Source organism: Ovis aries, chromosome 3 (genome assembly GCF_016772045.2).
Source record: "Ovis aries strain OAR_USU_Benz2616 breed Rambouillet chromosome 3, ARS-UI_Ramb_v3.0, whole genome shotgun sequence".
Taxonomy (NCBI): Eukaryota; Metazoa; Chordata; class Mammalia; order Artiodactyla; family Bovidae; genus Ovis; species Ovis aries.
In genome coordinates this window covers 101236388-101251129 of record NC_056056.1, presented here as the reverse complement: position 1 = coordinate 101251129, position 14742 = coordinate 101236388, and the positions used below count along the sequence as shown (strand labels likewise).

At 48.5% G+C, this 14742-nt stretch overlaps 1 protein-coding gene across 9 annotated transcripts in view; it reads right to left on the bottom strand.

The window, feature by feature from the left end:
• The window catches only part of AFF3 (ALF transcription elongation factor 3), a 628609-nt gene that overhangs the window by 569382 nt on the left and 44485 nt on the right, over positions 1 to 14742 (bottom strand). For 8 of the 9 annotated variants that reach the window (XM_060412422.1, XM_042246414.2, XM_042246415.2 and 5 more), the window contains one exon: positions 10859 to 10975. The exons of the other annotated variant lie outside the window; for it this stretch is intronic. In XM_060412422.1, coding sequence (XP_060268405.1) covers positions 10859 to 10911 — 53 coding nt within the window. In that variant the 5' untranslated portion in view covers positions 10912 to 10975. The remainder of the gene's footprint in view (positions 1 to 10858; positions 10976 to 14742) is intronic. 9 annotated transcript variants of the gene reach the window in all.

Genomic DNA, 14742 nt, shown 5'->3' with positions numbered 1-14742 from the left:
CTCCTCACCCCAGCATGAGCCCAGACAATGGGAGCCAGGCAAAGGCTTCATGCTGAACTTCCACAGCCAGCCAGCCATACAACACAGCCATACAACTAGTAAATGTTCAATTTTCCACCAAAGAGAGAAAACTGTTAATATACGGAGGTTGTTGAAGAGGTATGGTTTCCCCATCACTGCTGATGGCTACAGCCTGCTTACATACTTGGCTCAGAGGGCCTCTAAAGTTACACCCTCCCATCCAAGGAATCCTCATCTCCACTGCTGCTGTGGACCACAAGAGGGGCTAAGTGGCACATTTCAGAAAGTGGATGGACCAACCCATTCTGGATCCTGAGCCTCTATTTCAATGAACTGCAGAGACAGGCCAGCCTATCTCGTCAGTCAAGCCCCAATTCGGAATCACATAGCCAAAGTTCAGAATTTAGCTGACCACTATCAATTGCTTTTGTTATTCCAAAGGAACAGTTGGGTGTTTCTTCTTGCTGTTATTGTTTGTTGCTCAGTCAGTAAGTCATTTCGGACTCTTTGCGACCCCATGGACTGCAGCATGCCAGGCTTCCCTGTCCTCCACTATCTCCAGGAGTTCTCAAACTCATGCCCATTGAGTCGGTAATGCCATCCAAGCATCTCATCTTCTCTTGCCCCCTTATCCTGCCTTCAATCTCTCCCAGCATCAGCATCTTTTCTAATGAGTCGGCTCTTCAGGTGGCCATAGTATTAGAGCTTCAGCTTCAGCATCAGCCCTTCCAATGAGTGTTCAGGATTGATTTCCTTAGGATTGACTGCTTTGATCTCCTTGCAGTCCAAGGGACTCTCAAGGGTCTTCTCTGGCACCAAAATTTGAAAGTATCAATTCTTCTTGCTCAGCCTTCATTATCATTCAACTCTCATATCCGTACACGACTACTGGAAAAAACTGTAGCTTTGAGTATACAGACCTTTGTCGCCACAGTAATGTCTCTGCTTTTTATTTTTTTATTTTATTTTATTTTATTTTAATTTTAAAATCTTTAATTCTTACATGTGTTCCCAAACATGAACCCCCCTCCCACCTCCCTAGGTTTGTCATAGCTTTTCTTCCAAGGGGCAAGCATCTTTTAATTTTGTGGCTGCAGTCACCATTCACAGTGATTTTGGAGCCCAAGAAAATAAAATCTGTCACTGTTTCCACTGAGGACCCAACACAGCAAACCACTGACTCTGAGAGCCTCCCCTCCTTGACTGGGGAAGCTGTGCAAATCACCTGGCTATTCCGTTATCGGTATCTTTATTGATAGTCATTAAATAATGTTTTCTCCAAAGTGAGAGAAAATACATTAATTTGATGATAACAGTATAAATCTAAGCAATAACCAAACGCCTGCTTCCTTCTGCTGGGTCTGATCTGTCTCCATGCCTGGGGGCAGCTGTTTCCTTCTCACTTATTCCCTATCTGAAGAAGTTACACAGAATCTAATGTTGCCTGCTACAGGAAATGGTTAAATGCAATTGGATAACAATGGATTATGAGGTAGAAGGCAATATTCCAGCCACTAAAAGCACAAACGCAAAGTGCTGTCCCAAACAACAAGCTAAAAGCAACGGGGAGCACTTCCTCTGAGGGGGGTCACATGCGTCTCAGGCTGCACAATTTAAACTAGTCACTATCATTCCTGAAAAGTCAGCTCTGCCTTCCAAATCTGAAATAGTCACAATTGCTGAAGCCCAATCTGGCTTGCTCCGATCAGCTACAGTCCTCCATGCCTATCTCAGAGAAGGAAAATCTGTGTGTGTGTATGTGTGTGCATGCACACACACCCTCATTAAGAAGATAAAGTAAATAAACTTCCCGCCAAGCTCACAGTACACTCAAAGTCAACTGCGCTGTATTTACTCACATAATCAGTCTCATCTGCACTTATTTTTCTAATGAAACAGGACTGGAAATTAAACATGGCTAAACAGCAGCTAAGTCTGACTGCCTAATGGACTCGGGCACTCTGCTGAGCGAGGGAAGGTCCCCCCAGAGGCTCTGAGCCCACCATGGGTTCCACCTGGAGCTGAGCTGTGATTTCTTTCAGGACACTGGGAAAGGTGCAGTTTGCAGCTACGGCCACAGGGTAGTGCAGTAATTCTGCAAATAGTTACCCCCTCCCCCATCACTGCCACCTCCCTGCACCAGCCCACCCCTAGTTTCTTCCTAAAGAGAATGGGATCATTCGGTCTGAGTCCTGGGCACCTACAGGAATGTTTGTGAGATTCCTGAGAAACACAGAGTATTTGTAAAATTCTAAATCCAGTCACTCGAAGCACTGCCTCCTAATACAGAAGGACTGTCTCTGAAGGGTTGACGGCTATAAAAAGTGATTAGCCTATTTATTATAAACTTTGTTTACTTAGGTTTTTATGTTTATCTCCCACTATATCCCCACTAGGATACAATTAACCACCCCCTCACTCATCAAAATTGTATTAGGAAGACTCACGAAAATAAAATAAATGCCGCATCAAAATGTAACCTCCCAGCACTGTGGAATTGTAATGTTATTATGCAGAGCCTTCTCAAAACAAAAAGAAGATGATGCAGAATTTTTAAAGAGTTTCTTTTCAAAGGAAGGTTTATTCCTTTACTTCTTGCTACTCAAGGTTTGGTCTAAGGACCAGCAGTTCTATCTGGGAGCTGATGAAAACTGCAGACTCATAACCCTACCAGGGAAACCTGGTGTGCTGCAGCGGGGTCCCAAAGCATCAGACACGACTGAGTGACTGAACAACAGCGACAACCCTGCCCTGCACCTATTAAATCAGAATCTATATTTTATCGAGATGCAAGTTATCTAGATGCAGGTACCCTGAGAGGCGCTGGCCTGAGTGATAGGTAACTATATGGACCTTTGTACTGCAAAACTATTTTCTAAGCCCTAAGTCTTTTCTTCCTCAAGATACATTTTATAGAAAAATAAATACATCTTGAAATTCTAAAACAAAAGTAGACAGATTATTTCCCCAGAACTGCTGATGGTTGGCTAGAATAAAGCCTTTTTCCATCTAAATGGCCAGGTAACTAATTATCATTTCAATGAACACTGACAGAAAATCTGGTCTGTCACTTCATACCTCAGGTAAACAGGGCAGGTATGACAAGAAAAATTTACCTAAGACTAACAGACTCCCATGACAACCTCCAGAGGATTTTCAGAAATAATTTCCTGTCCATAAAAACAGGAAAAATAAAATGATTTCAGTTCAAGTTAAGCACATAGCTGTGAACTGAGTTGCTATGTTAGTGTGGTCACCAAATTACAGCCACTGTTGTTTACCTCGGCTAACAACGAGCCTCCTGGGAAGAAATTAATGCGAAGAAGCCTGAGTACCCTCCACGCCCTTCTCCACACGCGAGTGGAGGAACTGCAAAATACACCAGTGAACACAATGAATGACTATGACTCTCCTTGACTGCTGGTCTCGTGTGATAGGAATGATCATAGAATTGTGAGGCTGGAAGGACTCAGAGATAACTTCCTGCCGCCAGTCCACTTACTCTGGAAACGCGTTCTACAAGGTCCCTGGCAGGGGGTCTCAGCCTCCTAGGGACAGGTCATCCATACTCTCTGAGACAGCCTTGTCACTCACGCCCACGGACCTCAATGACATCCTCGGACAACCCAGTGTAATACCTGGGAACACTCAGAGACCCTATCATATCCCCAGGTATTTCACGTCCCCAGGTATTTCGTTTCCATAGACTAAAACCCATTAAGCTCCTCGGATGGTGTGGTACCCTCTCATCCTGGTATAACTGTGTTATTCTGTTTTTACTGAAACTAAATTATGATTAGCCTGACATAATTTAATGAGACCCACAGAGCCAAATGAAGTCATTTGATGTAATGGGTGGTAATTCAATACATTCTCAGCGAAACATCAAAGATTATGTAATGGTTAATATATCTACACGTTACTAGTACAACTGTAAGTGAGGACATATTTGTCTGCTCAACCGTGATGTACAACTAAGAAAAACTCTTGACCTCTACTCAGAAAGGTCCCTGGGTCCTACTGCCAGGGACAGGACCCTGCACCAGATGGATGACCTGACCCAACGTGACCTTTCTGTATCCTTCCCTGTTTATGATAAAGAGACATTTTGAAGGAAGTAAAGGGTATAAAAGAACTGTGTGTGGCATTCACGAAGCAATTGACACTTTCATTACTTAACATCACAACCTTATGAGGTAGGCTGGTATAAGTGCCGTCATTTTATAAGTGATTAAACAAGACTGAGAATAGGAAATGAGAAAGATCCTGAGCTGCCCAGGGCCAAACAGAAAGCAAGGTTGGAGCCAGCTGAATTCAGAAACCTCAATTAAATTCCCAAACGAAAGAGAAGAGACAACACTAAAGTAAGTTTTATGGGTTCTACTTTGAAACAAAACAAGAAAACATTATGTTATCATTAAATGATATTAAAATCATCTTTTATGGCCCTGATTTTGCCACCAAAGCTTTATTCCCCCCCCCCACTCAAAAAAAAAAAATCCTGCATTTCATTTTTAGGGAGTTTTTTCTTAATTTGACTGTTCTTTTAACCAAAATTATGCCAAAGGGCCTCGTTCAAGTTGCTAAATTTAAAGTGCCATTGATTAGATCCATTCTGGTTCACAAGGACATTCTCCCGAAATAGACTTTTAGCATTTTATAACCCTCCTACATTTTCACAGAAGAGAATCTGGAACACAGGAAGGAATCATTTCCTCGCACACAAGACTCATTTTCATCGTCATCAAAAGGCACTTGGTTAAAACCCTTGGTTAAAGCTCGTCTGCACATCCAGCGCGCATCCTCCCCATCATCCTAACCCCCAGTTTCAGAAATTGGTCCTCAGCTTCAGCGCCCTGAATTAATCAGTCTCCCCCACCACCCCACCCTGGCTTCCTCCAAGATACACCACTCACGGAACCACAAAGGGATGCAGCCCCCAGCTTCCGCGCTCAGCTCTGCTCTGATTCCCACCTCTCACTGGCCACTAGCCCCTCCAAGGGCGCAGCCCTCGTGCCCTGGCCCTGGCAGCCACTCTGCTGTAAACTTTCTCTTCCTGCACCTGGGGAGGCCCTTTACCACGCTCTGTGCATGCGTGCTCTGGGCCAATGATTGGCCCCGCAGCCAACCATCCTCCACGTTCGGCCAATGAGAAGGAGCGCAGCCAACAGGACTGCTCTGGACCAATGGGCTCCAGCACGCCTGGGGTTCAGGCCACGCCCAGTGGAGGTGCTGGGTACCCGGTTCCGCCTCTCCTTCGAATAAACTGCTGCCAGCTTTACAGAAGGAGCGGGGATAGGCCTGAAAATGTTTGCTTTGTTGGAGCTAGAAGAAAGGGCTGAGGGTCAATATCAGGAATGAGGGGCTGCTTTCTGACCCCTCATGGGGGGAGCCTAAGGAGGCCTGGAAGAAGGTGATTGATTTTTAAGACAACCAAATAGGCCCGCCGACGCTCCTGGGAAGATATGGAGACTACGCGATTAGTGGCTCCTCCGCTTGGCTCCCCGTCCCCCTACAGGGGTGCAGTCCAGCCCCAGCTGAGTTATTAATAGTCAATAACTTCATCCAACAAGCTCCACGCTTTATTCCCTCCTTATTTCTAGTCACAGCCTTCCCTCCACATGGACTTTCCTCCCTTTCACCTTCTCCTTCTGAAAGTCCACTTCTCCAGGATGCCTTTCAAGGCCCCTCTGCCCTAAAGGTCTCTTCCCCTACTCTTGTTGTGGTTGCTCGGCCGCTTAGTTGTGTCCGACTCTTTTGTCACCCCCATGGATTGTCGCCCCCAGGCTCCTCTGTCCTTGGGATTTCCCAGGCAAGAATACTGGAGTGGGCTGCCATTTCCTTCTCAACCCAGGGGATCTTGTTGACCCAGGGATAGAACTCAAGTCTCTGCTTTGGCAGGCGAGCTCTTGACGCTGGAGCCACGAAGGAAACCTGCCTCCCCCGCAACAGGGCAGCCTCAGCTTCTTCCTATAGCAAATACTGATCTGAATGGCTTATTCTCCTTCAAGTTCCCTACAAATCCACTGTCCTTTGAATTACTACAGTAGGGTTGTTGTTTTGTTTTGTTTTGTTTTGTTTTGTTTCCTCCTAAACTACAGGTTTCAACCCATGGATAAGAAATTTTTAAAAAACAGAATATAAAATACCAAAGTACATCTCCCATAATGTGGGCAAGTGTTATTTGTGACACTTGTTTCAGTTCTGAGTCTGTGGGCACACAAATGATGTGGTAGGTTGCAGTGTTAAACATACTTGCTACGGTGAGTCATGGCAGAAAACCTGTGAAAGCAACGGCTCTCTGACACCGAACCTAGAGGCTGCCTAATGCTCTGTGAATGCTCACTGAACAAACCGATGAGCATGATATGATCCATTCATTACAACTTCAAAGGTTCCACTTGGAAAGAATATAAAGTAGAATGCCTATTGGAACCCAAAGAAATGGATTCTGGGCCATGTGAAGCTATGGGGCGGAGGAGTAGAGAGGGATCTGAATATTTACTATTTTATTCCAACAGACTTTCTCCCCAGTAACTAACATGTGTCTATATTTAGCGGAGATTAGGTACAATTTTGACTTAAGTTCAGTGTGGAAAGCTTATCTCGGTCACTGAAAGCACGTCATGATTACAGAGTTCTGAATCTTTGAAATACTTGGTATAGGTAATTCCACCATGACTCATAAAAGGATCTTTCAGAGACACCATGAAAGCCTTTGTTCCAGTTCTTTCTTTGCCCAAGATGCCGCTATGTCCTCTCAATACCCCACCCCCACCGTCTGTAAAAATCCCATTCATCTTTCAAGGCTTAGTTCAAAGGCCACCTTTTCCACGGAAGCCTTTTTTTTAAACTCGATTTCTCCTCTTTCCCTCCTCCACCACCCACCCACTCTGGTCCCAAATATGGTCTTTTTCACTTCGGAATCACCAGTGTTGAAGCCTTCCTTTTATATGTGTGTACTTGTCTCATCTCCACTAGACAATAACACGCACAACTCACGGTTTACTCTTCTCTGCATTCCCTGTGGTAACCAGCACAAGCTCTTGTCTTTAAGAGATGATCAATACAATGTGTTAAGTGAATAAATGAAAGCAACTGTTACGCCATTCAAAGGGATGGTCTTTATTTTAAAGGCCCTGAGGAATGGCGTACATGCCCAGCAGCTGATGAAAAGCTCGTGGAGAACTGGAAGAAGAGGGGATGGAGGGGACAGAGGTGGATTTGGAGAAGGGGCTCGGCTCCTCTACGCATCTGCCCCTGTAAACTTACTGAATCCCCAGCTCTTCAGGCACTCAGCTCTAAGAACGAAGCTAGGGAGCTGGGCACAGGATGCACGCCTTCACCTGCTCCAAACTCTCCACTCCTGCTTCAAACCAGAAATGGGAAGTAGAAGTGGGAATAAGGGCAGCCCTTCTCAACTTTAAGGTATGGCTGAAAAGAAAAACTGAAACTGCTATCCGGATGATTCAGGTTCAAAATCTCCGCTCCCCCCCAACCTTGAAAAAAAAGAATGGGGGTTTCTGGAGGGGAGGGGAGGAGGGGAAAGGGTGTGCAAGGAAGCAAAGGAGATTAAATTCATCAGTACTGGGCTCTTTAGTTCATATTGTCTCTGCAGTCATTTGGGGATGCTTTCAGTGACCACTAGACTAAGCCAGCTCAGGTTCAAAGGCATAGTCACAACGAATAAACTCAAATTTGTTTTATTGGAAAATGATGTCCAGCAGTGAAAACACTGTTTGTTAAAATCCCATTCTCTTTTGCCGTAGAACCTTCTCCGCCCCCACCCTCCCCCCTAAAGAACAGTGTTTTCCTAAAGGGGATTAAAGAAAGAAAGTTTTAGTGGACTCTATTTTAAATTTATACACATTTTATAAGCTAATTCAAATAGGGCAGCAGATGTAACTTCCTAAATCATGGTATTTTGTTTTCAAATCTTTAATTTTAAATATAATTTAGGGCTCTGACCTTCTCTTTCTTTAATATTATATCAGAATCTTCATCAAGATTCTGTTTTGTAACAAATTCCAGACCTGCCCTCATAAAATGGGAATACATCTGCATTCCCATAAATGGGAATACTTTAGAAAATACACTGGATTTAAAATCAGAAAAGTTGAGCTTTGAAATTAATGCTTGGTTCAAACATGGCTCCTCCAGTTCTAGATGTGTAACCTTGAGCAGGTCAGCTAATCTTCCCAACCCTCAATTTCCCAATCTGTAAACTGGGAATAAAAACAGTACTTCGTTGTTCCCTAAGGTTGTCGTGAAAATTAAATGAGCTAAGACATGTAATGTACTTAGAAAAGAGTTTAAAGATGCTAAGTATGTGCACTGTACTTAGAGCATGTCTGGCTAAGTTTCTGGTAAATGTTGGTTTAAAAATTCTGCTGTCATTTGTTTAACGGTCTCAGTAAAGTCATTCTACAGTTCAAGCCCTCTATTTCCTTATCTGCAGAATGGGACTACCACCACTTACCACCTCTGGGATTGTTATGAGATTCAAGTAAGGAAACAATGGATATGAAAATGTTCTGACCCACAGAAAGTAATCAAATGTTAGTTATTTGGGGTCACCTATAAGCTTAAAAGTAAACCATAAACTTAAAAACAGTAAAACGTAAAAGTCAACCATAAAACTGAGTTAGAAAATAGCATCCATTCCATGTTAGAAATGTATACTTAAGGAGTTTGGTTTCGCTTTAACTGGTCAGAAATATATAAGCTCTGAGAAGATGTAACTTCTGCGTCTGCAAACTAGAAATGCTCCCTCAGTCAAGCCAAACTGTTCTACTATGTTTTATTCAAGAAAGCCTGCCCAGTTTCATAAGCCAAAGAGAAACTGATGGATTGATTAAAATCTGACTGCATGTACAGCAACTTTTTAAAAAAAACCCGCTTATTTTTAAATTTTTTTAAATAATAAAAGTACTGTAGCTAATGTAAATTTCAAGTCAATTCAACAGACATTTTTTTGTGTAACCGTGCTCCCGGTAACTCAGCCAGAAACTAAAGATGCAGAGGAAAAGAGAGCTTAGGCATGTGCTGGAAAAGTCACAGATTATGACTGATAATTTCAAAATATCCCTTGTAAGAGTCATAAGGGGGCTTCAGTTTTGAGTCAGCAAGCAGACAAGAAGCCTACAAACCTACCAAAACAAAAAGTTCTTTCCTTTGACTGAAAAACTGCCTTTTAAAAGCAAAAGTCATTTTTAAAGCACAGTTTCTATCTCCAGACCTACTGAATTTGTGCCAGAAACCAACATTTCAAAGTGTAAACCTGTAAAGCAATAAGTATCTCTAAATGAAAGACTGAAATAACCCCAGAAGCAACAACACAGTAATTAGCGACTTTTATAGAGTAATAACATGTTTCATATTCTTTTTACACTGACTCTTTGAAGTTTCCAGTGTAATATATAAAACTTTTATTACATTAGGGCCCATCCTCGTGTATTTTATAGGTGTCAGCACTGTGCAGAGCGAGCTGCACTTACTCATCCTCGTATCTTTTATAAGAAACTGTTTGGTGATGCACTAGCTTTGTGTCCAGTCTAGTTAGTTACACCTGGTTTTCGACAGAGTCTTCCCTGGAAGCACGAAGCAAGGGAAACATACACGTATCCACAAATCATCTATATGGTCTACAAATCAAGCAGCAGTTTAGCTGTAAAACTGCATACTGCATATTCATGGGCACACCACTTGCAGCGTTAGACACATGCGAACTCTTCACTGAATTAAGGAAGTAAAGGGATGGGGGGAACCAAACCTCAGCTCTACAATAAGCGATTTCCAGAGGCAGAACAGAATGCAGTTAATATGCTTGCTCCACAGATGTTCATTCCGTAAATATTAAACATAACACAAGTTCCTCCAGGAATATGCAGGCAGTGATTTTACCACCTGAATAGGGCTGGTTGGAAACATTTAGGAGATGGGGGGAGGCGGTGGATAAGAGGGATGTGGAAGCAGCCAATGGGATTTTTAACACACCCGAAACTAGAATTAAACTGTTTCCAGCGGCGCTTTACCTACAGCAGCTCCGCAATGTGAGGAGCCCGAGCCACAGAACCCCGAGGGCTACCGCCAGGCCGCCCGCTCCCCAAGCTGCGAGCCGTGAGCGCGGAATAAAGGGACACACGGGGCGCCAGTGGGCTGGAGCGGGGACAGGAGGAGTGTGGCCAGGCGAGGTGTGAAGAAAGAGCCCAGAGGGATTGCGAACCTCGAGGAAATGACTCTCCCAAGGCCAGGGCCTCCGGAATTCCAGCACGGAGGAGCACTCGCCCCACTGCCCTCGGTTCACTTTCTATCTCGGGTGGGAGTGGGTGGGAGAGATAGACCGGCTGCGGCCGCCAGGACCCGGCGGAGACAGGAGGGAGGCTGGAGCATCCTCTAAGGGCGCTGGGAAGCAGCCTCAACTCCAGGGGGTCGCTGATGTAAACGACGGGGTGTGCAAACGGAGGGCAGGGAGGTGAGAGGTGCGCGGGCGGGGTGGGGGAACCGAGGGGTGGATCCCCGGCACTAGTGACACGTTCTAGAAATCGGTGTATTATCAAGGCTGCGCTCTGGCCCTGGCTCCCCAGATCACCGGCCCCCGGGCTGGGGGCCGACAGCACCGTGGGGAGGAGACGGGAACGGGGGCCGAGAAGACAAGCGGGCGGCCCGGCCTCCCCCTGGGGGAGACGGGAGGCAGCCGGCGCGGCGGGCGCCCCGGACGCTCCCCGCCCCCACGGTGGCTGGTCGCCCGAACCCCCGACCCAGGTGAGGGCGCGCGGGCCGCCTCAGCCTCCCCTCGCCGCTCGCGCCCGCCCAAGCGGCGGGCACGGGGACTCACCACAGCGACTCGAGGTCCCATTCCTGCAGCAGGGCTAAGTCGAAGCTGTCCATGGTGGGAGGTGTCAGGGCCGCCGCCGCCGTCGCCGCCGCCGCCGAGGATCGGGACGCCCGCGCGCTGCAACGAAAGGCGCCGCTCAAGGTGCATCCCGGCCGCGCCGGAGGGGCCGCCGCCCGCGCGCCGCCCGCCCCCGGCCCGGGGCTCCCGGCGCCCCCCTCCCGCCTCGGGGCCGGCCGGGCGGCTGGCGGCGGCCAGCGCACTCACCCGCTCGCCGGCTCGCGCAGGCACACACCGCAGAGAGCGGCGCGATCGCCGCCGCCGCCGCCGCCGCCGCCTCCCCTCCACCCCGCCCGCCCCGCGCCCGCCCCTCCTCCCGCCCTCGCGGCGGCCCGGCCCGGCCCGGCCCGCTGCAGCCGCCGCCGCTCCGAGCCCGCCCGCCCGCCTTTCTCCTCCGGGAGGCGCGTGTGCGCGGGCGAGGCCGAGACGCGCGCGCGCCGTGAGCCCCGCGCCGCGCCCGCCCCGCGCGCCCCTGCGCTCCCCGCGCGGCTCCCCCGGGTCCCGACCGCCAGCAGGCCGCGCCGCCCGGCCCGCCCCGGCCCCCGCGTACCGCTCCGCGCCGCGACCCCGGCCTCCCGGGGTTGCCCGGCGCGATCCGGCCAGCCGGGCCGAGGGGCGGGCGGCGGCGCGGAGGGTCGGAGACGCAGAGCTAGTCCTGGGCTGCCGCATCTTCTGCCCCCGCCCCGCCCGGCCTCCCCCCTACCCCCGGGGGCACACACTTCTCGGGGAGGGTCCGGTCTTCGCCTGACCCGGCCGGGCGCCCCCCGCCGCGGGCCGGGCGATGGGGCGGCTGCCGACCTGAGTGGGTGCTGGGAGATGCCCTGGCGGCTCCAGGCGCGGAGCGAGTTGGCGGTGCAGCCTGCAGTAGCGCCGTAAACAAACCGCTTAAAATATCTGGAGCCGATAAGTTACGTTAAATCAAGGGGGTCGGGGATGAAACCTCTTCTGCGGGGACCTGCAGTTTGGGGAAGGTACCCCCATCCCCAGTGCTCCAGCTGGCCCGACCCTGGAAACCCATCTCCTTCCTCTTTCTTTCAGGGAAGGGGGACAGGCCTCTGGGGGTTGACTGCAAACTTCCAGCCCTGTCTTCTGTGTGACAGAAGGATGACAGTGTCCCTGTGGCTCCTGAAAAACCAAGTTCTTATTATTATTACTACTTCCTGGAGTTTAGAGATCACTTCCCCCTCCCTTGCTTTTGTGTAAGGGCTGAGAAGCCGGCGTCTCATCAGCGCCCTAGCCCTGTGTGTTTCTCGATAGCTGGCCCAAACCCAGAACCTCACTTTTGTCTCCTGACTCTCCCCGTCCTCTCGGCCACAGCGCTGGGAGCCTGGCCCAAGCTCCCAAAGACTTCCTGGAGAGAGCAGTACTGGGCAGGGTAATACCCATCCCTTGCACCCAACCCCCCAAGGCCCTGCCAGAGGGAGCCTTCTGGCACGCTCCCCTTTTGTTCATTCTAGACAAGAGGAACCACTGCCTGAGGCTGCCAGAAATCTAGACCCTTGGGTAGCACTAAGTCACAGGATCCCTCCATCTGGAGGCAAGCCTAAGGAATTATACCCTCCTCACCTCCCTGACCTCTGAATGAGGATTAACAAACTAAGTCTGGAGCGCACGCAGGAGAAGAAAGGACCAAGGAGAATTCTTTCCTGTTTGGGGTTGGATTACAAAAACGCTCAACCCCCTGCTGCCTTCCCCCCAGCTCTGATGTCCTTCCTTCATTAGCATCCATAACTAATGCGCAGAAGGTGAAACAGTAAAGGCAGGCAGAGTCTGACAGAAAGGAGTTTCCCTCAACATGGTTTGAGGGAAAAGAATTGTTATTTTACAAGCTGGTAACTCCCAGCCCCTAAAGACCTCCCTCATTAGTTGAAGGTAGTAACAAGGCTAGGGAATGCGAGCATGGGGGAGCACATGCGTGCGAAGCAGTCTTCCCAGGACCCAGTCCAGGGTGTATTTGGAGAGACTGGGAGGGAGGGGGGAATCTGTCTTCTCAACGTCTCCTTAGCATAAGCCTTGTTGCAAATGTTTGCTCTGGCAAAAGTGAGATGGCTGAAGCATCCAGACAGTGTTCCCAGGAACAAAGGCTGCGGGGCGGACGGAGGGGCGGGGGTTATTGTGGAGGGTGGAGGAGAGCTCAAGAAAACAGCTCTGGAACTGCAAGCGCCACTCCCCAGCAAGAGGAGCGTCCTGTTCCTGGGCTAAGGGCTGCCGGCTGCCTGCCGGGAAGCTTCTCCAGAAAGACCTCCCACCCTTCTCAGGGATCTGACTTCCCTTCCCTTCCCACACGTCTGTTTATACAATGGAGGAAGGCTGAAGAACAAACAGAACCATGTTTACTGGGACTCCCATCCTGGGCCTGAGCTCAGGATACAAAATTGCCCTCACCATGGAGGCTGAGGATAAATAGACCGTCCTGGAAGAGGGAAAGGAGAAAGCCTTAGGGTTACGGAGCTGGCGGAGTGGTTCCCCCATAAAAGCCACGGAGGAATGGATAGATAGATTTCTATTTGAATTTAAACACGGAGTCTCGTGCTGATGCATAGGTAAATTTGAGCCTAAAGCAATTTCACCGTGGGTAGTAGGCATTGTTTTTCTTCAGGACTAGGGGCCTCTAACACAGGGGAAGTTACGTGAACACTTTTATTTCCAGTTTTTGTGTATAGTCTCCAGTGGGACAATAAGGCCTTTTGAAAAAACTCAAATAATATTGTATCAGTAGATGCCAGCTTTGCTAAGTTGTCATAGAAAGAAATTTATATCATCCACAGGTAAAATGTAGAACAGTTAATGAGAGCTTGTATAGGGTGATCTTATTATTATTATTTATCAGGTTTATTAAGCTGTTCTTACTATCTTCCAGCCAGTGGTATGTTTTGGTACACATACCAAAGCAAGCACTTATGTCAAATGTTAAATCCTTAATAAAAGCACCAAAAAGAGGGGGGAGGGTGGTGCTTGGACACCCTGGGATTCAAATGCCAGAACTAAAAGGGAGGATTTTTTTTTTTTTTTTGTAAAGGAATAAGAGATAACCTAAGTTACAAATAAAAATAAAACTGGTATTTCCTATGAAGCTGATATAGTTTCTGTGCATAGTAAAGGCAGTCAGGCTGGAGGAACTTCGCTCCCTCTGGAGATACATGAGGCACTACTACAGAAAGCTCAACAAAGGTGCCCAGCTTCAGAGAGCAGCTGGGGGAGGCAGCTACATGAGAGGGGCTGCTGGCATCCTACGCCAGGTTTGTTTGTTTAGGCCACATCTCTGAAGGAAAAGGACTCAGAAATGAATCCTACTCAGTGTGGGGCAGGCATTCAAGGGCACTCAGCTAGGGCCTCACTCACATTCTGCCAGCCTGGAACTGGAAACCTCAACAGACCCAGGAGCAAGTCTGCGGTATCCGACTGAGATCACCTTTTGGATACGGATTGAGAGAAGAGAGCCCTTACATGGCTTTATTAATTCGGGCCTTTTTCTGAAGACCTGGCTGCAGCTCAGAGGTCTTTTGTGACCAGGTGGGAATTTTCCGTTTACGATCCCACCATTCCTCTGGAAGGATATGCCTGGCCAAAAGTCAGCGGTGCAGGTGGTCCTGCCGGAAGGTGCCGGGAGCCCTGCCCCACCTCCACCAGCACTGTGTTCACCACAGCCCCCCTCCTGTTTCGGCCAGACGGCGGATGGCACCAGCGCTCAGTCTGTCTCCTTCCTGAGGCTTCTTGGATGTTTGTATTTGTCTGTAGGGATGGCAGAATCAGCCCTCTAGGCTTTCTGCTTGCAAATGACATGCTAATATGTCAAGCCTCCCGGACAGCCCCAGTTTTAATCCACC